This window comes from Hippoglossus hippoglossus, chromosome 1 (genome assembly GCF_009819705.1).
Source record: "Hippoglossus hippoglossus isolate fHipHip1 chromosome 1, fHipHip1.pri, whole genome shotgun sequence".
NCBI classification, from domain to species: Eukaryota; Metazoa; Chordata; class Actinopteri; order Pleuronectiformes; family Pleuronectidae; genus Hippoglossus; species Hippoglossus hippoglossus.
Genome location: NC_047151.1, coordinates 9399111 through 9425754, shown reverse-complemented (window position 1 = coordinate 9425754; position 26644 = coordinate 9399111). Strand labels below are relative to the sequence as shown.

General features: G+C 42.6%; 2 protein-coding genes and 1 long non-coding RNA gene across 11 annotated transcripts in view; 2 read left to right on the top strand and 1 right to left on the bottom strand.

Moving 5' to 3' along the window:
- Positions 1-473, top strand: part of LOC117769445 — a 740-nt gene extending 267 nt beyond the window's left edge. Inside the window, exon 3 of the long non-coding RNA XR_004615234.1 lies at positions 199-473. This is a non-coding gene — a long non-coding RNA (uncharacterized LOC117769445). The remainder of the gene's footprint in view (positions 1-198) is intronic.
- The window catches only part of tsc2 (TSC complex subunit 2), a 27754-nt gene extending 5113 nt beyond the window's left edge, over positions 1-22641 (bottom strand). Inside the window, exons 1-33 of one of the 9 annotated variants that reach the window (XM_034596890.1) lie at positions 22504-22641; positions 20444-20564; positions 18471-18654; positions 18258-18344; positions 17930-18058; positions 17683-17830; positions 16417-16534; positions 16272-16320; positions 14999-15124; positions 14794-14867; positions 14555-14681; positions 13848-13991; positions 13533-13670; positions 13323-13426; positions 13093-13174; positions 12664-12819; positions 12460-12579; positions 12036-12158; positions 11837-11943; positions 11573-11738; positions 11346-11468; positions 11100-11234; positions 10050-10239; positions 9805-9898; positions 9359-9461; positions 8351-8445; positions 5818-5958; positions 3157-3318; positions 2876-3034; positions 2669-2781; positions 1672-1914; positions 1268-1516; positions 492-581 (exon numbers count right to left, since the gene is read on the bottom strand). In XM_034596890.1, coding sequence (XP_034452781.1) covers positions 492-581; positions 1268-1516; positions 1672-1914; positions 2669-2781; positions 2876-3034; positions 3157-3318; positions 5818-5958; positions 8351-8445; positions 9359-9461; positions 9805-9898; positions 10050-10239; positions 11100-11234; positions 11346-11468; positions 11573-11738; positions 11837-11943; positions 12036-12158; positions 12460-12579; positions 12664-12819; positions 13093-13174; positions 13323-13426; positions 13533-13670; positions 13848-13991; positions 14555-14681; positions 14794-14867; positions 14999-15124; positions 16272-16320; positions 16417-16534; positions 17683-17830; positions 17930-18058; positions 18258-18344; positions 18471-18605 — 4030 coding nt within the window. In that variant the 5' untranslated portion in view covers positions 18606-18654; positions 20444-20564; positions 22504-22641. Of the gene's footprint in view, positions 1-491; positions 582-1267; positions 1517-1671; positions 1915-2668; positions 2782-2875; positions 3035-3156; positions 3319-5817; positions 5959-8350; positions 8446-9358; positions 9462-9804; positions 9899-10049; positions 10240-11099; positions 11235-11345; positions 11469-11572; positions 11739-11836; positions 11944-12035; positions 12159-12459; positions 12580-12663; positions 12820-13092; positions 13175-13322; positions 13427-13532; positions 13671-13847; positions 13992-14554; positions 14682-14793; positions 14868-14998; positions 15125-16271; positions 16321-16416; positions 16535-17682; positions 17831-17929; positions 18059-18256; positions 18345-18470; positions 18655-20443; positions 20570-22477 lie in introns of those variants that run through there. The other 8 variants (XM_034596900.1, XM_034596908.1, XM_034596881.1 and 5 more) reach the window with 8 other exon arrangements.
- On the top strand, positions 22447-26644 carry nthl1 (nth-like DNA glycosylase 1). Its single transcript, XM_034597429.1, has 6 exons — positions 22447-22696; positions 23905-24158; positions 24241-24411; positions 24567-24726; positions 25333-25438; positions 26176-26644. The coding sequence occupies exons 1-6, from the start codon at positions 22489-22491 to the stop codon at positions 26480-26482; spliced, it is 1206 nt and encodes a 401-aa protein (XP_034453320.1). The 5' UTR covers positions 22447-22488; the 3' UTR covers positions 26483-26644.

Below are 26644 nucleotides of genomic sequence, written 5' to 3'. Positions count from 1 at the left end.
GACATCGCTACAACAGCTTCATCCCCCGATCGCACAGACTTTGGCCTAAAATTTGCAAGCTGGTGGCGTTCATACACAAGATATTTTAACTTCATTTCTGGATAGTGGGAAGAAGCACAGACGTAGTCTATAGTTTCAAGTCTTAATGCTAAGCTAAGCTAACTGTCTCCTGGCTGTAGCTTTATAGTGGACAGACAGGTAAGAGTTTTTTCAATCCATCTCACTCTCACCAGAAAGCAAATAAGCACAAGTTTTCCAAAATGTATAACTGTTCTTTTAGAGTATTTCATTTTGAAAACAACATTTTGGTCTTTCAATCGCACACTTTAGATAGCAATGCGATCAATAAATTGGAACTTCCATATAATATGGACATTATAAAACCATGTGGTAAATACAGTACTGTACAAGTGAGAAGAAATACACTACACCAGGGGTTTTCTGGAGGGGGGTAGGGGTAGATGTGGGCTCACACACGAGGTGGACAGTACCTGCCCAGGAAATGCTCCTGTGCAACCTGCCCGGGGCTGGAGGGCCTGAGGGGGCAGAGCCCAGACCCACAGACCACAGAAAGCCACCAACTGCAGGCGGGACACCACAGGATAGGTTGGTGGCGCATGACGCCACATTACAGCCAGTCACAAACCAGCATGGTGGTGAAAATGAAAAAAAACATGACAGCAAACCAATCAGAATGAGGAGGGAAATTTCAAAGGCAATGAGGAAAAAAATGTGTAAAAAAAGAAAGAATGAAGAAAAAATATGGGCCCAGCTGAAAAATGAAGCAGGTGGATCCGCAGAAGGAAAATAAACAAATGCTCTGGAAAATGAGGCTTTGGCAAAACAAGACATTTAACTTATAAAACAAGAACCTGTAAGAGCGGTGATCTTTGATGATCAGTGACCTGATTAAATCCAGACTGATTTATTGATCACCTTCTGGTTCAAATAAAGTACTTACACACAATCAGGCACTTAGCTCAGTTCATTTGAGAGGACCAAGGTCAGGCAGTCGGGCAGACTCCACGGGTGTATTCATGCGTAACATTCGATTTATTCGTTTATTATGATTTTATGTTCTGTAGCTAACTAGTCAGGATGTGCCGTTGTCTTTATTACACAGATATAACAATGACAATTTTATGATCCTACATTTTTTTCGAAGCACATTATTACTCACCTGAACAACTACTTACACACACCAACAAAATAAAAACTAATCTCAAACTTTCTGATCATTCAAGCTTCTCCTCAGACTGTCACTCACCAGTGTTGGAGCGCTGGATCAGGTTTGCCTTCCCTGCGACGCCGCTGTGTGTTTGGGTCAGGGGCTCTGAGACGGGCGCCGGCGCGGGAGCAGTGGTGCTAGCGGGAGCGCTGGTTGTCTGGGCAGGAGGCTCCTTCACTCCCTCCATCGCCATCAGGACAGTAGAGAGCTCCTGCAGTGGCATGTTGCCGAGCTCAGAGGAGAAGGGGCTGGGTGGGTTCTCCAGACACATGAGCCAACTTGTGTTACCTGTGACGACAGCGAGAAACACAAACAGACACTAAACTGCTGTAAATGGACCACAACAGGGATTCTGACCGTTTCATCACACTAACCAATGTACTGATGTTATAGTTAAAGCCATGCTATGGCATCACAGATGTTTTGCTGTGTGTCTTATGTACCTGACGGTCTCCGGATGAAGATCTCTGCCCAGCCCTGTGTGAGTATGGGGACAAAATCAGCCAGACTGGGGTTGTCTTTGAGAGGCGGGGGGGTCGATGGGGCCACAGAGATGGAGGAGGGAGGACCCAGGCCATCAAGGGTGGGACCGGTCGAGGGAGAGAGAGGAGCGGCTAACTCGCCCTCAGAAGGGGACACGAGAGGACTGAGGCTCTGAGCAGGACCGGCGCGTAGAGCGTGGCCACCTGGAATATAAAGTAATCTGATTTAAACATCACAAAGGTCACCTGTAATAAAACATTAAACGCAGCATAATAACAAAGAATTGCAAGAAGCAGACATTATATTTCACATATTTTGACAGACAAAGTAAAAAAGAAAGACATTATTGAATATGTAACTTCAGCCACTAGGGGTCCCTCAATCAAAACAATGACAAAGGACCTAGTTTGATGATGTTGTGAAGCAGCTTGGAATCGTGGGAGTTGTCTTCACCACCATTGCCAATGAAAACAACACACGCGACTCAGAAAATCACATTCACATGCAAATTCAAATGCAGACACAGTTCAAACAAATGTGTTGAATGTCACCGCAACATATGATTTTGCATCCCATTTTCCTTTCAACAAATAACCCGATAGAATGAAAAATAATGCCACTGATTTACATTTACATAACACATATACGGAGCAGACAGGGATGCACTGGGACTGAAAGAGAGGATAAAAGCCACCTGGTTATTTCTAAATTCAAGACAGCAGGAAGGACAATTCAGCTATTTTACCGAATGTATTTTTGGGAAAACAGCACCAACCAAACGCTTAATAATGCACAATTATCATACAAAAGAGGTATTTTAGTATGTGTCACCATGATTGGACAGTTCTCTTCTATACCAAAAACTAAAGCTGTATTTGTAAATAATGAGTTAGTGTATGGTACACAGTATTAAGTCCTGAGAGGCGTTTCCTGCCAGGGTGGATATTTATTTTTTACCTGAGATGGAGCGGACCCGTATGCGTGTGGCTCTGTTGTGCTGCTGGCTTGACTGTGACTCCAGTTTGGCCGGAGCCTCTTTGGTTATTCGGGTGTGTAGAGATGGATCTGACCTGCAGGAGAAGGAAACAATGAGTTAACAAAACAAAAACAAATCAGGGGAATTTTTTCAGCGTGTGTGTGCAAGTGCGTGCGAACATGCTTGACCTGGTCATTTCCCCTCCTCCTCCCAGACGTTCAGCCATGTCCAGGCCTAGCAGTGCTTGTGTTCGGACCCCTCCGCTGGTTGTTATGGTCACCAGCTTGTTGCCCACAAGCCAGGTCATACTGCGACCCCCTGCCAACAAGAACTCTGCTATGGGTGACCTAAGAGGAAAGCCAGATTTATCAGCGCCATATCCTCTCTCTTCTTCCACCAGTTCTTCCAACATTTCAAAAAAGTACCAACCGCACAAAACACAGACATATGGAAAGAAACTCTTGCCAACCTCTTGGGCAATGCGGAGAAGTTGGAAAACACATATCGTGCCATCATGTCCAGGCAGGTCTCCGTGAGCTCCAGGTGGACGGTCTTCAGCCCCTCGTCTGCCTGAGTCACCGCATTTTCATCAGCGGAGCCCAGGCTGCACGTGGTGGTCGAGGTGTGCATCCTATGGCAGAAAACAGACAGAGGGCTTAACAACAGCGAGAGGCAGAGCAGCGAGAGGAGAGCACGCAGTCTGTCGATATCTAACATGTAATCAGTGCACACAGAGACATGCAAGCTCTGGTATACAGGTGAAATGAGAGAGATGCAGAACACGATAAAGAAAAAAAAAAAATCACCCAAATGCACATTTCTGTTTAGATCACATGCAAATCAAAACTCTATACACACGCATGCATTCACACATTTTTGTTTGCACCATAAGTACATTTTATCAAGCAGTAAAACAAAGACACACAAGGGACTTGGTATAAGTGGCTACATGAGCAGTGATACCACAATGTTTATCGCCCTAAATGTCAGTAAGCTCTCTGAAGCAAGCGGAAGGGATCGACGGTGTCAAATGTTCTCATGGTCACTAAACTGCACCAGAAGGTGGGAGCTGCTGGAGCTCATGTGTTCAACCTTGAGCTACAGCTAACGTCTCTCCATCAGTATTCACTGTAGAGCAAGTTACACCTTTCTAGTCCCAACAATCATAGCTGCGTGCAAATCACTGTGCAAGCTCATTTACAGATGTTCAGTCACAGTCAGGGCTTGAGCGATATTAGACTTGAAGTGGAAGCCGCGCTGGCTCGCTGCTGAGAAGTAAACACACTCAACATAAGCTATTTGCAACAACATCGAGGACGACTAAGCCCGACTGAGATGTGTCCATTTATCACAGTGGGGAGGTATTGAAGGCAGAAGCTGTTTTCATGCATCATCCTGAACAGCAACAAATATTTAAACAAACAGAAGAAAACAAATATGGGAAGAATAAGTCAAAGACGATGATACATGAGGAGCATCTGTCTTTGGTGGCTCTTTTGTGGGGAACTGTTTTAGCTTCATGTGACTCTATGAAGGGGGAAGGTTATCTTGACAGAAATACATCTCAGCTTCAGATGACTTGTCAAGATTACAATTCAGGTGTGTTCACAAAAGCAAATGAACATGTTGTCAGGAGACATTTTTAACAGTTCTGTCAGAGGGAACAAGAGGAAATCTCTCACTCATACCAAGTCCCAGCACATGGACAGACAAGTAGTCGACACATTGTTATACTTACCTTTCTTACACTGCCAATAATTCATTTTTCACTTCAATATCTAATGGACACATATTCCAGACAACATGACCCACTCACCACTGCGTTGTGTCAATGCTTTCAAAAGTCTTTACTACATTGTTATCCATTATACTTCATTTTAATGATTTTACACAATATAAATTAAGCATAGAAACTCAATTCTTTGTTCTTTTTAGTGCAGATACACTAGTCAATCATTTAAAAACCTATAGGTGATTGATTTCACATCAAAAATTTGTTTATTAAAGTAGGCCACATTGACACCTAAAAGCTTAAAACAAGGTCATGTTGTCCAAGGTGAAACCAGTGTCCATCAGGAGACAGGCCTCAAATTATCTTGTCAATCAGGGGTTGCCGCTCAAGAGACATAAAAACCAACCATTTGAGGAAAAAGAAGCAGATTTGCAGCCATTTAGCAGTTTAAGCAGGTCAAACAGATCCACACTGCAGCTGTTTAAGCTCATGAAGTTCCAGGTTTCACTCTGATATTAAATTTATTAAAGAGTTACGTGTGTCAAAAATTACACAGCTTGGCTTTTACTGCCATCTGTTGGGCAGGAGCGGTACGACAAATTTAAGAGTGAGGCGCTGGAGCAACATCAGCCAACTGCAGTGATAGATCGCACATCTGTCAATCGCTCAAGTAGCAAAGATAAGCGTAAAGGTATTAAGGTAAGGGATGGATGAATGATTTGAGTCTGTGATCAAACTGCATTCAAAGTTCACATTAGCCCAGCAAGTCCTTAAATCCCACTTAAAGAGATTGCCATGGTCAGAGCAGCACAGTGTTTAATTGTGAGTGGAGCAAAACAAAAAACAAAAGAATTGTCAAGCAAGCAAACAAAGCTGTTGCCGTGCCCTCCCACCAGGAATAGAGAGGCAGAGTAGTTGGAAGTAGTTGTTGTCAATCACGATCCCATTACTGTGGAAACATATGCTTTGAGCCGGCCCTCCTGCCATTCATTTTGTTACTAGGCCAATTGAACAGCAAATCACCCAGCAAAACAAACGCACAAATAAAACAAAAAACAAAATCTTTGTTAGAGCAAAATCAAAGAGCAAAGCATCAACATGGGTCAAGATGTTTTCCGATGTCTTCTGCGAACACTGCATGCAAAAGAAAATCACAAGACAAAACCTATACACAGCATGTGTATGATCGCAGCCCAAAACAAACCAAAAGGGTCAACACACAAACCTTCGTAGCATGCACCACCCGCTCCAGGTGTCCCTGGCAACAAACCACCCAAAGTCGCCCCAACGGACCCACATGACAATGAACCTACACCCTCAACCATCCCATGGAGGAAGCAACAAGGGTTTGGATTGTTCTAGTTTTTTGTTTTGTTACCCGGAAGGCTCTTCTCTAACCTGCGGACCGCATGTTCGGAGACACTGATGCTGCGGGAGCGGAACGCGTCCATGGCTGACAGGTCCCTCAGCTCTTTAACAGGAGAGCTGCTGCTATTGGCTACCGCCGCTGCTGCCTTCGCCACTTTTGCCGCCCGCAGACTGGGCGGTGATGAGTACCCATGGCCAGGGGCAAGGGAATGGGGCCCGGGTGGCAATGTGGTGGCGGTTAGGGTGTGGGTCATCGTGAGGGTGGCAGTGGTATGGGGAGTGTAGGGGGGGAGAGTGTGGCGTGAGGAGGAGACAGCAGGAATCGTCACCAGAGCAACATGAGCAGGAACGCCAAGGGGCACACACCATGGGTAGGGAAGAGGAGGGGAGGGGAGGGGAGGAGGGGGCAGGGCCACAAAGGCCAAAGGGGAAGAGAGGGGAGGGGTCAGGAGCAAATTAGGAAGGATCCAGGGTGACACGACCACCCCCCAAAACCACAACCACAACGAAGCACCCAATCGCAGGCGGCAGGGGAGGGGGGTCAAATGAAGAATTGAAAGAAAAACAAAACAAGGTGAAAATTAACAGCAGTGAACACTATGATTCAGATTACAGGAGAGCGAAGTAAGAAAAAGAGAAAACATCAAACGAAAGGAAACAGACAAAGCTACAGCAGAGGGTAAAATAGCTTCTGTTGTTCAGAAAAAGAAAATACGCACAAAAAGTATTCAGGAGAGCAACAAAATAAACATTATTTCACAGAGCAGGTACATAGTGAAGCCAAGGACTCGAACAGGAGAAGTAAAACAGTAGGGATGGACTCAGCACAGGCCTGAAATCATGGAGGTGAAAAAACAACAAATCCAACTAAAAATGAATTGTGGGTTAAACCTGAGGGTTGGAGCAAAGCAAGAAAGGACTCAATAAATCTACAAAATACTACACTTGATCCTAAGTGTAGTTGATCCTTCTAGAAACTTTTGGAGACTTCCAAATGTAATCATAAAACCAGTAGCGATATCAATATGAAAAAGCCTTTTGAAATGGTCCAATAGGACTCTGACATGCAGAACTCCAACCCAGCAGTGGACAATGAGCAGCACAAGGACAGGGTCACTGGGTGGATAAATGAAAAGTGGGTTTTGATACAGAGGATCAGTAGACACTGATGTTAGCAAAGGGACTACTGTAACAGGGAGTGTGCTGGATTGCAACAGCAGCAAGGGCGTTATGAGGTTTTTGGAAAGTGATGGGACCCAATGTGTTTTTAAATGATTTAAAAGAAGATGTGAAGAGAGGCTGCGCTAATATTTCCTCAAACGTATTTAACCGAACAACAGAGGAGGAGGAGAGTAAATAAGCTACTGTGAATCTCGAAGGCAGAAAATAAGACATGTGGGGATAAGCAAATACAATTTGATTGAATGATTGATTCAGAATACACTTTGTAAAACACCAGGGAAATATTGGATAAGAACCGTTTTTCTTGGAAAAACCACCTCATCAACACTACTGTTTCCAGGTCATTTTTCTGAAGCTCATTTTCTTTTCAGGCGGCAAATTAACAGCCAACATCTGTCCCTTCTCTCTGTGATCACCTACGCTAAGTTTTAATTAGATACTTGATATCATACAATGTTAGCGCGATTTAGACACATGGAGCTGACAAACATTCACATTTACAGATGAGACGCGCCGCTGAGAAACACCTTATGGCTTCCTTACACACTTCTCTGTCAAAGGCAGAGTATTTCTCAGTGTTAATATGTCTGTATTCCCCGTTGTCTAAACAGTAGAGGGTAAAGCTGAGTTCACACTACACGACTTGCCATCTTGTGATCAGGAGCCTGACCCTATTATCCTAAACGACCCCAATGCATTCAATATAAGCTGCACTGAGTTTGTGTTACCCTGTCCCTGATGAAAAGAAATCAGGGGGCACCTCATCACTACATATACCTTCATCACCTTCAATCCCATACTGCGCTCTGATTGGCTGGTTTTGGCTGGAGTTGTTGCCGACTGCAACTAGATTTCCATCAGGTTAGAAATCTGATCCCAGTCTGTGACTCGCCAGGGACTCATGGGCAAGCCATGCGGGCACAGTAGCACAAACACCTGGACGATATAAAACAATCCACTAAAAAATATAAAAACGTATTAAATTGTACAGCCTCAGAAACGACCAGAGTTTAATCCGAATTTCTCCTTTGATGAGAAATGAGATTGCATTATACAGGTGTTCATGTTATTTTGTCCACCCCTGTATGTTATTAAAATGAAGAGAAATCAAATTTAAAATATAAACTCAAATTGTGGCAGAAATTGAACACATAAAATGTGACAAAGCGTAAACAAAATGAACTAATGACCACCATGGCAACCTGAGAGGAGTCATTGCAACCATCGTGCCACAGTAGCAGTATTGCTGAGTCCCCTGTTACCTTGGCAACACCAACCCTCTTCCACAAAAATGACCACATGGGCAGTTTGCTGTTCTGCTGGTTTGTATGTCAGCACTTCAAGCTTTTTGAGTGTGTGTGTGTGTGAACGTATGTTTTACCTCTTGGGTCTTTCATTGAGGCTGGTGCTTCGGGCGCGAAATGGACTCTGCTCATGTCCGTCATCGAATGGCAGCAGGGCGTTGGAACGCAAACCCTGGGGACAAAGAGGTGAATGTTAAAAGGGACACAAATTACTGTAGGTAGACTTCAAACTGAATCTGCAGCAAATCTCAAAACAAAGGACAAAAAAAGGGTCACAGACTGGGTTATAAAATGTTTCATTTGTGCAAAAATGAAAAGTTGTGGTTCTACAGATGGGCTGGACCACCTATTGGCCAGGCATAGTGAGTCTGGCTAACAGCCCCAGTATTATTCAGCACAGGAGCATGAGAGGTAAAGCACTTCTAATGTAACTCTTGGCAAGAAAGTAAATAAGCCTTTTTTCCCATTATTCCCCCCAATGTCAAACAATTAATTAAAGGCATTATTATGAAATTACTATCAAGATATTAAGAGGTATTGACAATGACTGGACGACAGAAAATGACACTTGAAGGCGATTGAATTGGGTGAGACATTTATCAAATGTTTCAGCAAGAGTGAAAAATATTTGCTTGGATGAAGTGAAATTACATTGCTTGACTCCCGTATGGGATTTGAGCTATTTCTTTCTTTTTATCAATATTTAATTTTTTCCCCTATGTATTTCTATATGCATTGTTTGTGCTTCTGGGTGAGAAACTGCAGAAGTTGTGAGTTTGGATGTAATTTTTTCTGTTATATTTCAAAACTAGAATTAATGCAAAAACTGGGCTTTGTGAGGTCACTGTGACCTTGACTACCAAAATCTAATCAGTTCATCCTTGAGTCCAAGCGAATATTTGTACCTAATTTGAAGAAATTCTCTCATGGGGTTCATGACATATCGTGCTCATGAGAATGGGACGCACTGACAGACGGACAACACGAAAACATACTGCCTCAGGCCACTGCTGTCGCCGGCTCAGAGGCATAATACAATCTTAAGTCTTAAGAAAGTCAATAAAGACAGACAGAGCAGCACTGACCTTTGTGATGTACTGAACAAAGTCTTTGCGGAATGGAAGTCTGCAGCGTATGAACCACATAGCAATCACATGGTGGGCCAGTGACACAATGTACTGGTTGAACCTGACAGGATTTGAAAAAAAAAGTAGTTCATAATGTTTCTGAGAAAAATATGTATTTTTGTGTGAGTGTGTACTTGTAAAGATATCTTTGTGAGGACCATTTGAGCCTACCACCTACAGAGTGAGGACATTTTGGGAAAGTGAGGACATTTTGGCCAGTCTTCACTTTCTGCCCAACTTTTAACGCGCTGTTTCAGGGTTAAGACTTTGTTTTAGGTGTTTAGTTTTGATGGTTAAGGTTCGGGGCTAGGGAATGCATTATGCCAATGACTGTCCTCACTAAGATAGATGTACAAATGTGTGTGTGTGTGTGTGTGTGTGTGTGTGTGTGTGTGCGCACTTACTTGGAGGGATTAGTGTACGGTAGAGAGATTGCAAACACACTGACATACTGCTCAGCTACAAAGTTGGCATAGAGATGGGGCAGGCGCACCAGAGCTATGACACAGAATGGAGGAGAGAACAGATCAATCCACTTTGTGTTGGTTCTGTGAAAATCTGACGTGACGATCTGACCTTGAGCGCTGAACATTGATTGTTAAAGACACAATGAAAAGAAAAGGTTTGGAGAAAAGTTGTTGGTACTCACTGGAGAGGAACTCAAGCATAGGAGACGCCATGGCAACAGTGGCAGAGATGTGGGTGAGCTTAACAATAAGAGCGGGAAGGAGCTTGATCATGATGTCAGGCATCTCCACCGTGCACATCGTCAGGGCCACTACACATTGCTTGGCACAGCGGTAAATGAGGCCAGTCTCGAGGCACTGAACCAGCTCTCTCTGCAGAGGGGAAAGTAGGGAGGTTTTCACGCCATGTCCAAACCAAGATTCATGTCTTTGTTACATTGTTTACATTTGATTCGGTTAGACTTGATTTCACATTGTAATTTAAAGACTTTTGCATGACACATATACTTCCTGTCGTCATCACTTATATGGGCTGCGAATACCTATACTTGACATTGATGTGTTTGTAGACAGGCGTGTATCTTAACACGGGCTATTGTATGAATCTAATATTTACTGTTTTCTATTATTTCTGTTTTAAAACTATCAACCTGTTTTACTGTAATATCATTACAGTATTACCACCAGCAAAATGAACGTCCTCTTTGTCTAACATAATATAGTTGGAGGCAAAGACCACAAGCAATCCTGTGAGTCGCTTCCACTGCTTTTTCTTCTTCAGTTATTTAATGCTGTCTCAACTTCCTGCGATTGATCCAAAAGTGTGAACTATACAACAACGTGTTTCCACACTGCAAACGATCTGGTACACTGTTCAGTTTGATCTAGACCAAGACCACCTCTTTTGATCAGACTCAATTTTGGTCCGTTGGTCACGAGCCTTTCACACCGGTGATTTCTGTTTGGACTAAACTGAAAAGTCAGAAGGTCTGAACCAAAAAAGGTTGGTGTGAAATCACATCTAGTTGTATGGTGATGATTATCTTAATGTATGTGGCTGGCAAATATAAAAAAATTAAATTGTGTGCGTTAAACAGAAACCATTAATGATGGGATATTGTCCAACTGTGGATGTCATTCCTCCAAACTTGATAGTCATTGAAGCAGATAAGCATTAACACATCCGACAAGCCTATTTTACTTTCTTTCTACAGACGGCTTGGGGTCCGTACCTGTCTCGACTGCTCCAGGTAGTTGTGATAGGAGGTGATCGCCGTGAGGACAGGAACCACCGCCAGCTGAACATCAGTGCGGGAAAACCCCTCTGGGGTCTTCTTCAAGCGCTCTGAGATCAGACGATCTGTCACCTACAAGCACAGAGACAAAGAAATAAGCAACATGTCATGCATAAAGGATGTATGTATGTATATAAGACTTCTAAATGCAGATTTGAATGCAAGTGACTATATTTTCAATACCATGCAGCAGAGTGTCGAACAGAGCTGGTCCAAGCTGCACAGTGACGTCAGCAGCAGCACTTTGTACTGCAGCATCCAAGGCAGCTTGTCGAGAACAAGCTTCAGCACCTTCCAATCGGTCTCCTACGAGACAAAAAACAACCCAAAAAATATCGGATATCTTTAAGGATAGCAGTGTAATCTCTCTGTCTGTGACTATGTGTGTATGTGTGCGTTAATGTGTGTACCATCTTGAGGCCCTGCAGGAGGACACTAAAGGCAGGTGCATAGGGCAGGTAGGCTGAGCGTATGGAGGCTGTTGAAGGGGGAGGAGCGGCTGGGGGAGCTGGGCTACCAGCAGGAGGAGATGTTGAACCTGTCGGCTTCTTTTCACTGACTCGCTTCTCTGGCTCCCTGGAACAACAAAACACACAAGAAATAGTTTTCAGATTATTTAATAGACTGAATTGGAAGAAAGATCTTTGGAAAGAGCGGTGCGTGTTCGTCCTCACCCTGTGTCACAGTAGCAGTAAGGGCTGAACCTCATGGCTCCGTCTTTGTTGGGGACTCCGAGACGATGAAGAGAGTCTGCTCGCATCATCAGGAAGAAGTCAAAGACCTGAAGACAGAAAATGAAAAGGAATAAATGTGTACATGACATTACAAATGTAGTAAAAGACAAATATGCAGAGAAAAATGTATTACACCTACCTGTAATCTAATGCTGGAAGCAATAGCTGAACAGTATTTGTTTTTATAGTGAAGCTGCAGGTGGCTGATTAGCAACTCATAAACACGACTGGCATGGCTGGCTGGTAGACTGTAAAGCTTGCTCTGCCAGGAGAGAGAAAAAAAAGATGAACATCAAATTCAATCACTTGTGTTTCCATTTTTTATTATTTTTATTTGATAAATTAATTTTAAAAGATTAAAATCACAACATTTTCAAACACAACTTATATAAAAATTAAACAAACAGCGATGTTATGGTTTAACAACATATAACAAAGGCTGGAGTACACTTCTCCACTGCTGTAACAAGGTGAACAGTCAAACTGGTGAGGATCAGCAAAAAAAGAACTGCCCTCATAACTAATTGAATCTAGTCCTTAACATCTATAAGTGTGGAGTCTACCTGCAGGATTTCCAGCAAGCCCAGTATAGCAGTCTTGATGTCCTCCATAGGAGACTCTGCGGTGGGGTCTCTCTCAGAAACCTCCAGGGGCCCTGAACAAATCAGTGAGCGACTAGCAACCTAAAAAGAAAACAAACACCGGAGTTACGTCTCTCAACTTGGCTAAAATGGAGAGAACTGAAGTGTAAATATGAGACTGTGTACCCGTTCAATGATGTCCAATAGACTGGTGAAGTGGTGCGTATTGCAGCCCTCAGCCAGGTCCACCAGCAGCTGGGTGGCCTGCTTTCTGACGGCCAGGTCCCGGTCTTCAGCTATCCCACTGAGCTGGGGGATCACCACCATTTCTATCAGCTCATCCTGGAAGAAGTCGAAGAAGAAAATTCTTAATTTTGAGGCATAATGATATATGAATTGGAGAAACCTGCATCAAAATAAACATCAAATGTCACACATCAGTGCACAACAGCAAAACGGTCACACGTTCATTTTACAGAAACAGACAATATCAGTTAAGTATGATACCTCCAATAGATCTGTGTCTTGACAGTGGAATGTACATACAAGTTGGCTGACAGCACACTTGACAGTAAGAATGCAGAAATATGTGCGCCTGTGTGTCAGTGTACAGACCTCGTACAGCTGTCGGTTGGTGCTGAGAACGAAGGACAGGATGTGAAGCACTTTGATCCTTATCACACTGCGAGTCTCATTCCTTTCAGAGAGACAGTGGGATAAAAAGAGGTGGACAGGAAAGATAAAACATAGCAGGGGTGAGGCCAGACTGAGATTGAGGATTATCAAAGATAAAGAAAATACCAAGAGGTAAAGTATTCATCACTGTGACTGTGTGTGTATCTTACCTGAAGAATTTCTCCATGAGGCGGTGAAGGCTCTGAATCCAGCCGTCCTTGGCTGGCTGGATAGACTGGGCCCTGTACGAGATAAGGGTCAGCACTGATGAATCCTGTCAGACACAAAAGAGCATGATTAAAATAAGTTGTAGAAGAATGAAGGATGATTAAATGACAAGACAGTGTGGCACAGTGAGAGACAGACACTCAAAAACGTACAGGTCTTTTGTCAGCACATTTCTCCACCAGAATGAAGAACTTCTCTGTGGAGCCATGATAACCGTTCTGCTCGTACAGCTCCTCTACTGTTGTCAACAGCTCATAGACGATGGACTTCAACTCGGCACTGCCTATTGTCTGTGAAGACAGATGAGAAAGACCGATTGGTCAAACAAGAACTGTTATATTACTCTATGTGTGCATGTGTGTAGCTGTTTTCAGAAATGAACTCTGGAAAATGTTCAGAAAATTGGATCTGGGCCTTTTCCAGAGTTTGCCTTTCACATATGAAGAACACAGCATTTATCTGTGTACCTGGATCTGCTGCAGCAGTCGCTCTATGATGCCCAGCAGGATGTCCCAGGTGACCACCTGCAGATCCTTGCCATACTTTTTGATCAGCCGGGTGATGGAAAGGACGATTTCATAGGACACCACCTCATTGGCACACGACATGGCCTGTGTTAGAGATAAGACACCAACAGTCACCTCAACAGCTTTTTTCACCTTCATAGCATCAAGTATAAACTTGCTTTTTCAGACCACCATGGTCATGGTTGTTTCTCATGTAACTTCACTCATTATTTGTCAGTCTCAGCTCCTTAGAACTGGAGATGAGTAACAACTGAAAGTCTCACTGGATACTGCATGACAGAAGATATTGATTGTATTGCGTACACAAATAAATTAAAGGCACATCAAACCTATGCCATAGACTTTTTTTTTTACTATTCCACTAGTTCACTGTGGTTTTTCAGTGACAATATCAGAAGTTAACGATTAAACAATAAATGACTTGCGAATTTAAATGAATAATTAAATGAACGTGCAACAATAATGAAGGTGCATAAAGAGATTAGGCTCAATATTCATAATTTGGGGTTTTAATATTTTTTCTGTGATATTAAACTGTCACTGTCTGGTTCAGAATACTGTGACCTGCTTTTTTCACTGTTTTCTGATATTTTATCGACCAAATGGTTAATTTGGAAAATATGTGTGTGTGCCTGCGTGTGTGTTACCTTGTAGAAAGATGGCAGAACCAATGTGGGTGTGTTTTTCAGAGCAGGCAGTCTGTGTGCACCCCACAGTGCCATTCCAACGAAAAACACAGCTCCTCTCAACAGTGGTGCATCCTCCATGTATATCCTGGTGAAGATTGTAGGTTGTAAATGAGATGCACACATAACCCCTCTCCACAGTAGTATACAATTATTCATTCACCACACACACAGATGTATGATTAAAGCTGGAACATTACCTCTCCTCCATGATGCGGCACATGGTGTAAATAGCGCTATGGCCGAGGTGAGTACCCAACACCTTCCTCATCAGCTGCAGAAGCAGAGAGCAGCACAGCATGGAGAAGAACAACCGACGTGATTATGAATTATGCTCCATCAAATCACTTCAAAAAATGCAAGTGAAGTGTGTGTGCATGGATGTGTTTGTGTGCCCTGTCTCACCTTCCAGCAGGATTCACAAAACTCCTTGACATTGACTGTACGACAGAGTGTGATGATGAAGACGGTGAGAGAGTCTGAAGGCAGGCAATTGTAACACACCACCGCATCCAGGACCTGTAGAGCTACCTGCACACAACATACACACACACCATGACACACACTAATAGTACATTCAGTACCTAGACTGGTGTTGAATACAAAGGAATTATCTTCATTACTTTTTACACAGAACTTTGAATAAACCGTAGAAATTTGAAAAAAAAAGATCCTCTGGAGGTTCATAAATTCAGGATTAAAATATGTGTTGCTGCAGAGTTTATTATGTAGTTAATGGCTATTGATGGTGTTCAAATAATCGTTGTTTGTTTACAATAAAGCCATTTGCAATTTTCAGGTTTTAAATTAGAGGAAAGTGCAGTTAATTACAAACCTGTTACACCAGACTGTCTGTTAATTGTTCAAAATCAAATACATATTCACCATAAAAATCCAATTATGTCCTGTTTGATTTATTTAAATAGATGCAAAATGCACATTTTTGATTCCCAACTACATGCCCCTTGTATTTTAAGTAAAGTACTTGTAACAGCAACTTGAACTGCCTTGTTGATTAAATGTGCTGTACAAATAAACTTGCCTTGCCTTAAATGTGAAAGGTTTTCCAATTAGAAAAACATGTTACTTCAGTATTTCTCCAAAATCCACAAAAGGTAAACTGTTTCCTGTATCATGAATCCTTGGCACTTAAAAGTATTCAGAACGCTCAAAAGTGGAGGTGTGAGTATGTCACTGCACATTAATAATGAAATAACACGAAACTAACATATGAGAATCAGAGAAGCACTGATGAAATGAGATTGCCTCCCTCTGTGCACGTAGGTGTATTTAATGTCTCTAATCACATCTTTGAGGAGTTCGTGTACACCGACCGACGACAGCCGATCAGGGCCAATCAGGGCCAATCAGGGCCTTTTGTTGGCAAGTTGCAAAATTTGTCGGCTAGAGGACAATCAGACCGAAGCTTATGCAGCGTAAACTAGGCTGGAAGCATCACTCAAGCGCTGCATCATTTAATGCAATATCCTCTCTTTTTTTTTCCTGAGAAAAAGAAGGAAACTACATCTATAATTATTGAGCAGGGCATTGTGTACTGTTGAATATTAAAAAGATAATTGAAGAGGAATGTTAAATGTTCTTCAGCCTACATTTGCACTGTAGCTATAGTGGCTCCAGCGAGTTTAAGTAAAGCTGTGTTAAAACAAAAATACCCCACCTCAATATCTGTTGACGATGTTGTTCTGTTGCATTGGAGACAGATTTTCCTGCAGAGGGCACAACAGAGCAAGAAAAAGTCACAAACATTTCAGAAATGAGAAAAACTCAAAACCATGGCCTTGCTCTTTGTATGTTGGACTTACTGGACCATGGTGGAGACATTTTGGTCCAGGTAGCAGCTGTTGAACTTCACCAGATTTACAAGAACGTGCAGAAAGTCTGAGGTGAGGCCAATGTCCATCCACAGGAGGACAAACCGAGCTGGGACAGATAATAACATACCAGTAGATAAAGTGTTTGAAAGAACATTTGTGCCGTCACAATTTATAAATACAAACATTACAACCAATGTGGCTCATATCAGTCTGAATAGATATTACCAGGATTTGTCAGCTACAACTGAGGATTCAAAACTTCATTAAAAACCACCATATCTGAGCCCTGATTGTAGATGCAACTAACAATCATTTCCTAAAGATTTGCCCTTTTATATCTACAGTGGGAGCAGGTCCTCTTGCACATAGTCCAACATGCTGCACCACCATATTTCTGCAGTAACCTGAAATGTACAAACAAAGCACTGGCTCTAAAGTTGATTGTTTTTGCCAGACCTCCAGGCCACTGTAGATTCTTCTACACATTTGGAATGAGAGGGGGAGACGGGGTGAATTCAGGTGGTGGTAATATTCAACTTCACAGTAAATTGTGAGGCACATTGAACTGCACTAACCTGCATGAATACAATGTGCTATACAGATAAAGATTGAATGATTTATTGATTAATCCTGCACACTGAACCTTTAATGAACAAACTTAGTTTAACTTGACAACATTAGCTGATGTCAATACAAAGACCATCTGTAAAAAGGGAACAGTGATCACAAGTTGAGACATGAGACATGACAAAGAGACAAAGTGTTTGCAAGTGAATCGGTGTTTGCTCTGCATTTGACAGTGAAATCTAGATTTTAAATGCTGAATCCAAATGTCAACTACAAGCAGGATGGCGCCAACTTCCGCCAAGGCCAATCAAGCTGCACCAAATGTCACACACTCATAGATATCAGTTCCCTACATACGTCTGTTTATTCATCAAGATCCTTGGGTTTTTCCCTGGGAAAACCGTGAAAACACCCTCTCTCATAAAAAATGCCTGCATCCACACCAAAATCGAATGCGTTCTTCCCTGGCCCATACAACATCCTTCCACCAAGTTTTGTGGAAATCCGTTCAGTTGTTATTGTGTAATCTTGCTAACAAACAAACACACAAACCAACCAACAGAAAAATGGACAGGTGAAAACATAACCCCCCTTGGCGGAGGGAAAAATGCAGTTGTTAATTAATAAAAAAAAGGATTAAGTTTGTGAACCAGACAATAATAAGGTGTAATGTCCAAACAGCTTTACCTATATCCTCCTCCAGGTAGGTGATGTCTTTTCCATTTTCTGTTAAGGCCTTGAAAACTTCCAGCCTGTCAGAGAGGTCTTCGTTGCAGGGTTGGTAATCTCTGATCACCCTGAAAAAGTAGGCTCTCAGAGGGCCAAGTCGCTCGCCCTTCAAATAAACAGTGAATTAGAACGCCATTAAGAAAAGACAAGAACTATGTTTGCATGTTGCTTGTGTATATGTCCACACTGGGTATATATAGTGTACCTGTCCCTGTATAATGGCCCTCAGCAGCTGCAGGACAGCATGTCTGGCCTCAGGTGGCTGCTCTGGAGTGAGCATGTCCTCCACAGCCTTCCATAGTGCCTCGACTGCATGCTGAAAACACACACACACACACACACACACACACACACACACACACACACACACACACACACACACACACACACACACACACACACACACACACACACACACACACACACACACACACACACACACATATGTAGAAGTGAACAGTTTAATAAACACAGAAGATTGCATGTATTGCTGTATCACAATGTGAGGGAAGACTCACCCAGGGAAGACTCACCTCCTCAAATTTCTTCGTTTTTGCCAGTTCGCAGACGTGGTTCATCATGCGAATGCGATTGCTCAGGCCGCAGTCGGGCTGGAGCTCCTGAAAGACACAGAGGTGGAGTGAGGCCCCGAAAAAAACATGATGGGTAAAGAAATCAACAGCACGATGAGTTTAAGTGTGTGTGTGTGTGTTTGTGTGTGAATGTGCACGGCCTCTTCTGCACACCTTGATGATGTCTGTGGTAATAATAAATTCCGATGGTTTGCTATCACTCTGTTTGCTGGGTGGGCGCGTTGTCCCCAGACCAAAGATCCCCTTCACCTTGTCCTTCAGACTCTCCTTGCTTGCTTGTTTATTCATGGCCCGTCCTGGAGCGGCGATACACTACGTAGGCTGGGACTGCGGCTGCCTAATGAAAGAGTAACACACGTTTAGAAACTTGGCAACAACCATCACAGTGTAGCATACATTACAAAAACCTAAAAAGCCCGAACATAACATAACGAACATGGTCATAGATACACACCACTGATGAGGTATATTGTTACAAACTAAATGTCCTTCCCTGTGATGTCTATTTAAAGCCGCTGTGAGTTGTATTCTCAACATTGAGTTTTATATGATTGTGCTGTAACTCTGTCTGTTATAGAACAATGACATGGAACAAATTCATACATTTATTCAATGAGCACTGCAGTTATTTGAGAAAATGATTTCATGTAATTCGGTTGCACAGACCCTTCTAACGAGGGTAGTGCATTCCCAGCCACTACTGTCCACTAGTGAAGTTCGTCCCATTGTGCGGATTTAGACATTTCTTGGGAAGACATCAGGATTTTCACTTAGAAAGTTAGCTGAGGTGATTTATTCTCAACATTGGGTTATACAGGATTGTACTATAAGTCTAATCTGTTTTAGTGCAAATACGTACAACTAATTCATTCATTTATACGCTGGGCATTGTTCCATCAGGACGCCACTGCAGTTACATGGTCAATCAATTGGACACATTTAACATGTAAAGCATAACATAGTTCAGCCAGAAATGAAAATTCACTCATTATCTACTCACCACTATGCCGATGGAGGGGTGGGTGAAGTGTTTTGAGTCACAGGGACTCCAAATGGTGTCCTTTACACAATGTTTTTAGCCTAAATGTCACGTGCGAACGCGGCTCCGGAGGAGAATAACAGCAGATATTTAGCCCAAAACAAGGTGTAAATGACACCACTTCAAGTCATTTGAATGTCGGGGCTTACAGACATTTGGACGACACCACAGGAGCAGCATTTTATGGGTTTTTTTCTGTTGTTTTTTTTACATTTGAAGAATTGGTCACCATTTCCTTCAGTTGTATTGGATTTGGCTGCAACGCTGTTTACCCCTGAAACTCCAAAAGTGTTTTGTGGACTCACACACTTCACCCGCCCCTCCATCGGCATAGAGGTGAGTAGATAATGAGTGAATCTTTATTTTGGGGTGAACTATCCCTTTAATGAACTTAACTCAGAGTGATGGAAAACTACAGCCAAAGAAATGAACAGGGGGAAAAACACACAGAAACCTCAGGGTCACAAGTGAGGGATCGCTCTCCCTGGACGGACAGAATAACAAAACATCAATGGAGAGGTGTATTAATGTTTCTGGTATTTATGCAAAAGAACATTTCTGACATGCTAACATGATTTGATGTGATTTAGTTAAAGAGAGCAGTGCATTCCCAGTGACTAGTGTCCAGCAGCAGTGAAGTTTGTCCCAGGTTGTAAATGTGTAAACCAGGGTGAGGAGGGGGAGGAGAAGGGGGGAGGCAGGTTTAAAGAATGTACTGTCATGTGGACTTGACAGAGAATCAGGGAGGGAGGGAGGGAGGTGAGCAGCACAGACAACGACTGTTCTGTTTCAGTTCTTATTCAACAACAACAACAACAACAACAACAACAACCACCACCACCACCAGCAGCAGCAGCGGTGCAGAGTCTCCTCCTCCGCCGACCACAGCTCATCATATGTGGGAACAGCACCCGGCTCGGACCGCACGGTGCACAATGACGCTACTGAACCGTTAGCGACGCGTCTACAGTCCCAGTACATTACGCCTGTCAGGGACGAGCCTTCCCCTGTGGTGTCCAAGGTCTGCTAGCTTGAAACGCACACATGCACGGCGCCTCCTCCTCTTCTTCCTCACCCTGCTCCTCACCTCTGAGTCTCTCTCGGTTTCATCCAGTCGCAGCTCCGGCCTCCGGCCTCCGGCCTCCTGCCTCTGTGTGTGTGTGCCCGCAGCCCGGAGCTGATTCTGGTCCAAGCTCGGTCCTCCGCTCCTGCACCGGATGACACATGAAAGCCGTGACAGGAGCACTTCCTACAAAAACACGCTACCCGCGCTGGCTCATGGGAAATGTAGTCGTGAGCGAGCTAAAGCCGTAAAACTACGCTAAAGCCCGTTCTTTAGTGTGGTTTTCCGTGTTATAACCAATCAAGAGGAAAGTATCTGCGCGTGTATCTTCCCAAATGGCCCCGTAAACATATTTTAACAGTCGATTGAAATATATGTTCGTGTATACTGAAACTACAACGTTAGCCACAGTCGGCTAGCAGCTAGCTTAACGAGCTATCGGTGATGAAGTTGGTTTCTTATTGGGAGTGAGGAGTTGTACTTTCGCTAAACTGCCTGTGAGAGGAGCTTCTGGAAAACAGCTGGAGTAACACTGTCAAGTTTCATGCAGACAATGAAACACTTTGATTGTTAAGTAAGAAAAAGCAACAACATTTATATGGGTTTTTTTGTACTTTTCAAGAACCTCTTTGGCAGGAGTGTGTCACAGGATTTTTGAGGGCCCCGGACAAAATGGGCCTGGAGGGGGGGCCCTACATCGAACCAAACCAATACCCCCCCTCCCCTGAAACATATGTTACCCAACCACATTATTCCAATTGTCAAAACAACGCTGCTATTATCAAAATTATAAACAAAGCCTATACTGAGCACACACCTGAAGTAGTAAGGTTTAAGATCAAACCCCATCATCAGACACATCATACAGATGCAACTTTGAGTCTTTAGACAAACCTCTACCATTCCAAAGCTTTAGGCAGAAGGCTACTACGGATGGCCTTCTTAGGTTGTTTCTGACTATGGTGTCATTGAAGTCTCCTGTAGAAACATTCAAGAGGGGTCTCAAAATTGTTGTTGCTGTTGACTAATGTTTTCAGCTATTCTCGGGGCCCCAATAAGGCCCCTGCTCCTGGTAATTGTATCCTCCTTTTTGCCTTTGGTCTGACTCCTAGTATCAATCTTTAGAAAAAACGTTTTTTTAATTAAACGTGGAAAGTTGAGAATGTTCTAAGTCTTGTTTACTGGCAACACTCAACACATTATCACCTGGAGAAAATAGACGTTTATCTTGTGTTGTATTTTTTTTACTGTATTTTAACTGTTAATTATTTGCGACCTATACTGAAAGTTTGTATAAGACACATATACTATACAGTTCATTCTAACATATTCATAACATAATCCTTTCATAGTTACGATATTGAAGAAGCTTCATCTAGGAAGCTTTTTCACTCTTAGCCCTTTCAAAGTTGTATTATAGTCAATGTTGTTGTCATCAACACATAAACACAAATACATAAAGAAGAAAACATACTTTTATCGTACAGCATTCCCAGATGTGACCTAATTCTAGTTTTATTATTGAAATGGGTGGTTATGCTTTAATTTCTGTAACACGTGTTTATTCATTTATTTATGACTGTGTTTTTATTTGTTTTTATGATATTTTTAATGTGTTTTAACTTGTGTGCTTTTTTATTTGTGAAGCATTTTTGTTTTGAGTGTTCATACATTATTATTATTATTATTATTATTATTATTAATATTATTATAAGAAGACGAATGATATGACATAGGTCATAAGTTGTTGCTAAACTCTATAATATCAACTCTACTATAAAACTTACATTAAAAGTAAAATTATCCAATACATATTCTGATAGTTATAAATCAGTTTTTATACATCTATAAAATATAGTTATAGCATATAAAATGATATACACATGGGTGCAGGAATATTTTTGATAAATTGAGCTCAAAATATTTTTACACTAAAAGATATGATCTATTTGTTTACACAACTTTTCTGCTTTTCCTCGTGACCCGACGACGAATGAGAAACTGGCTTCAGCTTCATGGCTGTGTTCTGCCGCAGCACGAGGGTCTGCGATGTGTTACCGTGTTTCAGGATGACTTCTCCTTACTTCTCTCAGAGCAGATCCGGGGTCCCCCGGGGTGGAGCTCACACTGGTGGCCGCAGACCCGCCGACTCTCTGGGCTCCAGGCTCAGCCGGAGACGGAGGAACGTGGATCCGGTCTCCTCCGTGGAGGTGAAGGTGGAGGTGGAGGAGGCGAGGATCTCTGAGCCAGGACCCTCCTCGGCCCCCTTATCAGCGGGTAATGTTGCGCACAGACACTGGAGAAAACATGTATTTAGAAATGAATGAACCGCCACTGGTTTCTAATACACTCTTGTGCAGAGACTGGGAAACAGTTTATGATTTGTTTACGGTTCACTGTGACACTGTTGCATCTTAAAGTGGAAACACTACAACAAATACACCAGTAGATGGAGGAAGCTGCCACTCAGGCTGCTGCAGATTCTATTTCACCCACTGTTATCATCTGTCAGTGGACAAGCACAGGTCACAATACACCCAGTGTGGCCTAAGGTATATGGACAGGTTCAGTTATATTAGGTCTGGAGCTGGTGTCAATTTAAGGGGAATCTAATATAGTAGGTAGGTACATTTCACTTACTTACATACTTTTCACAGACAAGAGTCACACAGTGCTTTACATGGCCAAAACTCATTTAAAGGTCCCATGTGTAAGATTTAGGTGAAAGGGATCTATTGGCACAAATCGAATATAAAATAATTCGAGTGATGTTTTCACTAGTGTGTTTTTGAATTGTATGAATTGTGTTTTTCTTGACCCTAGAATGGGCCTTTGATAGTGCAATTTGCTTCAAAAAAGCCATGCTACATGTAAGTGCCAAGTGAAACTAAACTTAATTATTTTCTTTTTTCTTTTTTTTATATAATAATATTAATATAAACACCAGAGTTGACAGTGTTTTATTAGACATCATCATCTTAACAAAGGTGTAGTCGGAAGAGATGTCTTTAGTTTGCGGCGGAAGATGTGTAGACTTTTTGCTGTCCTGATCTGAGCTTGTTCCACCATTTAGGAGTAACAGTCGGGATTTTGCGGAGTGGACGGGCTGGGGTGTAAGGTTTAACCATGTCCTGGATGTAGACTGGACCCGATACGTGAGCAGCATGGTACGCAAGTACCAGCCACTGGTAACCAGTGAAGGGAGCATCTTGGTGGAGGAAATATTTTTTTCCAGTTCCCTGACCTCGGCCCCATCCAACTCTGTTGAAATCCAACAGCTGAGATCCAGCTGCGATCCAGGCTGATCCCATCACCAGTGTCACTAAGGCTGCAGAACATTAATGCCCATGATTTTGGATGGGATGTTTGATGAGATGTGCAAAAACCTTGTTTGGTCATGTTTGCATTTAGCTTTTAATGCAGATTTAAAGTTTTCCCAGACTGTGTCAGGTATATCTCAGCCTCTCTTCTCTGTGCTCTTTCAGTCGGGTGCCATGAACAGGCCAGTGTGCAACCAAAAACGGAAACGGATGCTCTCCCGCTGTCTTCACGCGGCCGCAGGAGGAGACAAATTAAGGTGGAATATGACGAGGTGAAACCACTGGTGAAGACAGAACACTGGGAACCTCCAGACTGGAAGAAACAATTAGGTTTCATTCGCGAGATGAGGAGCGTTCGAGACGCGCCTGTAGACAACATGGGAGCAGAGAAATGCTACGACAGAGACGCCCCTGCACATGTAGGTGTGGTTTAGATTTTTCTAATGTCAGCATAAGTCAGTAGTTCACTTAATCCCTCTGTTATTGTCTGTGTCGGCACAGGTGAGAAGGTTCCAGGTGCTGGTGTCACTCATGCTGTCCAGTCAGACCAAGGACCAGGTGACGGCAGCGGCCATGCAGAAGCTCCGAGCACACGGCTGCACAGTAGAGAATATACTCAGCACTGATGATGAGATGCTGGGGAAACTCATCTACCCTGTCGGCTTCTGGAGGGTAAGACTCATTACCTCTGTGTCCTTACACGGTTTGCATCAGTAGCTTTAATGAAATCAGTCTGTGGCCACACTTCCACCTCCATTACCTCCTTGTTTGTTCCTGCACCTGAGTGACTTCTCTCCTGGGTTCTCCACGCTCCCACTCCTCTCTAGACTAAAGTGAAGTACGTGAAGCTGACGTCAGCCATGCTGCAGGAAGAGTTTGGAGGGGACATCCCAAACAGTGTGGAGGGGCTGGTCCGCCTGCCGGGAGTGGGACCTAAGATGGCTCACCTGGCTATGGACATCGCCTGGGACCAGGTGTCTGGAATAGGTAGAGACCCGCTGCTGAAACCACAGCCACTTACAAATCCTATGGAATTAAATACATACAGTATGTCTAACAGGGTAGCATGACTTGACATATTTGGAAACTGAACTTAAGTCTTCTTCAAACTTTATTTATCGATTTCATTAGAAGATGCATCCTGTTGTTTATGGAGCTCTGAATATACAGATACCTTTTAGACAGTTAAAAAGGAAAAAACAGCCCGATTGATTTTAAAGGGAATGTTGGGCCTTGACAAAAGTATCCACTCTACTGAGAGTCATTTTAGTTCTTTTATATGATCTTCTATAAATATATATAATGTTATATGATACATTTTCTGTTTTTGCAATACATTTATAAACTCATTACCTTGTTAGACGGCGCTGAGGCAAATGGTGTTGTTTGGTTGTGTGTCCTAAAGATGTCTGAGGTTGATATAGTTACAGCTCAGAAAAATACGATAAAATGGAAAAAGAAAATCTGCTGTATATTTGAAATCATGTGACGAGAGTTTACATCAAATTTACACCTTTTTTTATAATTATACACATTATACTTAAATGTGTGTTTGCCTGCTGTAATTGACGGTGTCTTTTTTTTTTTATTTAGGCGTGGACACACATGTGCATCGTATCTCTAACAGGCTGTTCTGGCTCAGGAAGCCCTCCAAGAACCCAGAGGGAACACGCAAGGCCCTGGAGGAGTGGTTGCCCAGGTAACAGCGTGGCTAGTTCACTGCTGACCTGAACAACTTGATTAGCAAGGACCGAAAAATCACAATCAGCGTCAGCACGATTGGCTTCGAAACATAGACTTTGGTGACTGACAAGTCTGTTCCTGTCAGTGATGTTACTCTCCAATAAAACATGAGCAGTATCCTCTGGTCATTCAAAAGTCATGTCAAACAGTATCTTTTATATATTTGATACATATTTTCCTTAGATGACAGACTTTGGCACATTTTGAGGTTAGATTATTTTGCTGTGGTGCTGATGTTAATGTAAGTTTATCACGTAATTATATACAGAAATGAATTGATTCATTAATAATTATAATTTTTTTATGATTTGCCCTCTCCTATTAATTTTCTATTAATTTAAAGCTGCTATAGTAAATATTTCTATATGAGATCTGCAGTCCCCCTCAGCTCTACAGAGGTGTTTGGCTTCGTTCAGTGTTTTGGTTTAACAGCTCCTAACTTTTCTGTTTTAGTTCACCCGTGTTATTATAATTTTTGGGGGGCCGAAGTAGGCAACTATCAAAAGAATATAATTTCTGATTAAGTACTGCTACCTACCCAGAATGAAACAAAAGATAAAGTTATGAACACTGAGAAGCATTTAGCAGCTGAAAAGCCTGTAATTTCCCTCAGGTGTTGGTTCCCCTGCCACTGAATGGTTAAAAAAAACAATTGATGTAGGTTTAAAGTGTTTCTCTCACACTGTTTTGCAGGGAGCTGTGGAGTGAGATTAACTGGCTGCTGGTGGGTTTTGGACAGCAGGTCTGTCTTCCCATCAACCCCCTCTGCTCCGTGTGTCTGAACCAGCACAGCTGTCCCTCTGCCCACAAGAACTCTCCCACCAAGAGGCCTAAAGCTGGATCGCCACACTCTCCGAGCCCGAAGTTTTCCGTCAAAACTAAAACTGAACCTGAATTGGAAAGTGCTTTTAAAGATGAGAGGACTAGGAAGAAGTCCATGTCTTCACCTGTTTCCCCGACCACACAGAGGAGGCGGCTTAAAACAAAACTGAACCACTGATTCAGCGCATAAGTTTTGGTTTCTGTGACCAAACACTGAAAATAGCAATATAAGCTAAACATCGTGATTACAGTTTATTTACCGTTCACATTAGATTCAATATTTTTGTACTGTTAGTGATTAGTTTTTTTACCAAATAAAAGAAGGAATGTTTGAAAACTA

What these genes read in the sequence shown, in the direction of transcription:
- nthl1 (XM_034597429.1), top strand. Translation starts at nt 22,489, where the DNA reads ATGACTTCTCCTTACTTCTCTCAGAGCAGATCCGGGGTCCCCCGGGGT. An exon ending in CTCGGCCCCCTTATCAGCGG is followed by an intron (nt 22,697 to 23,904) that starts GTAATGTTGCGC and finishes GTGCTCTTTCAG; the next exon opens with TCGGGTGCCATGAACAGGCC. An exon ending in GGACCAGGTGTCTGGAATAG is followed by an intron (nt 24,727 to 25,332) that starts GTAGAGACCCGC and finishes TTTTTTATTTAG; the next exon opens with GCGTGGACACACATGTGCAT.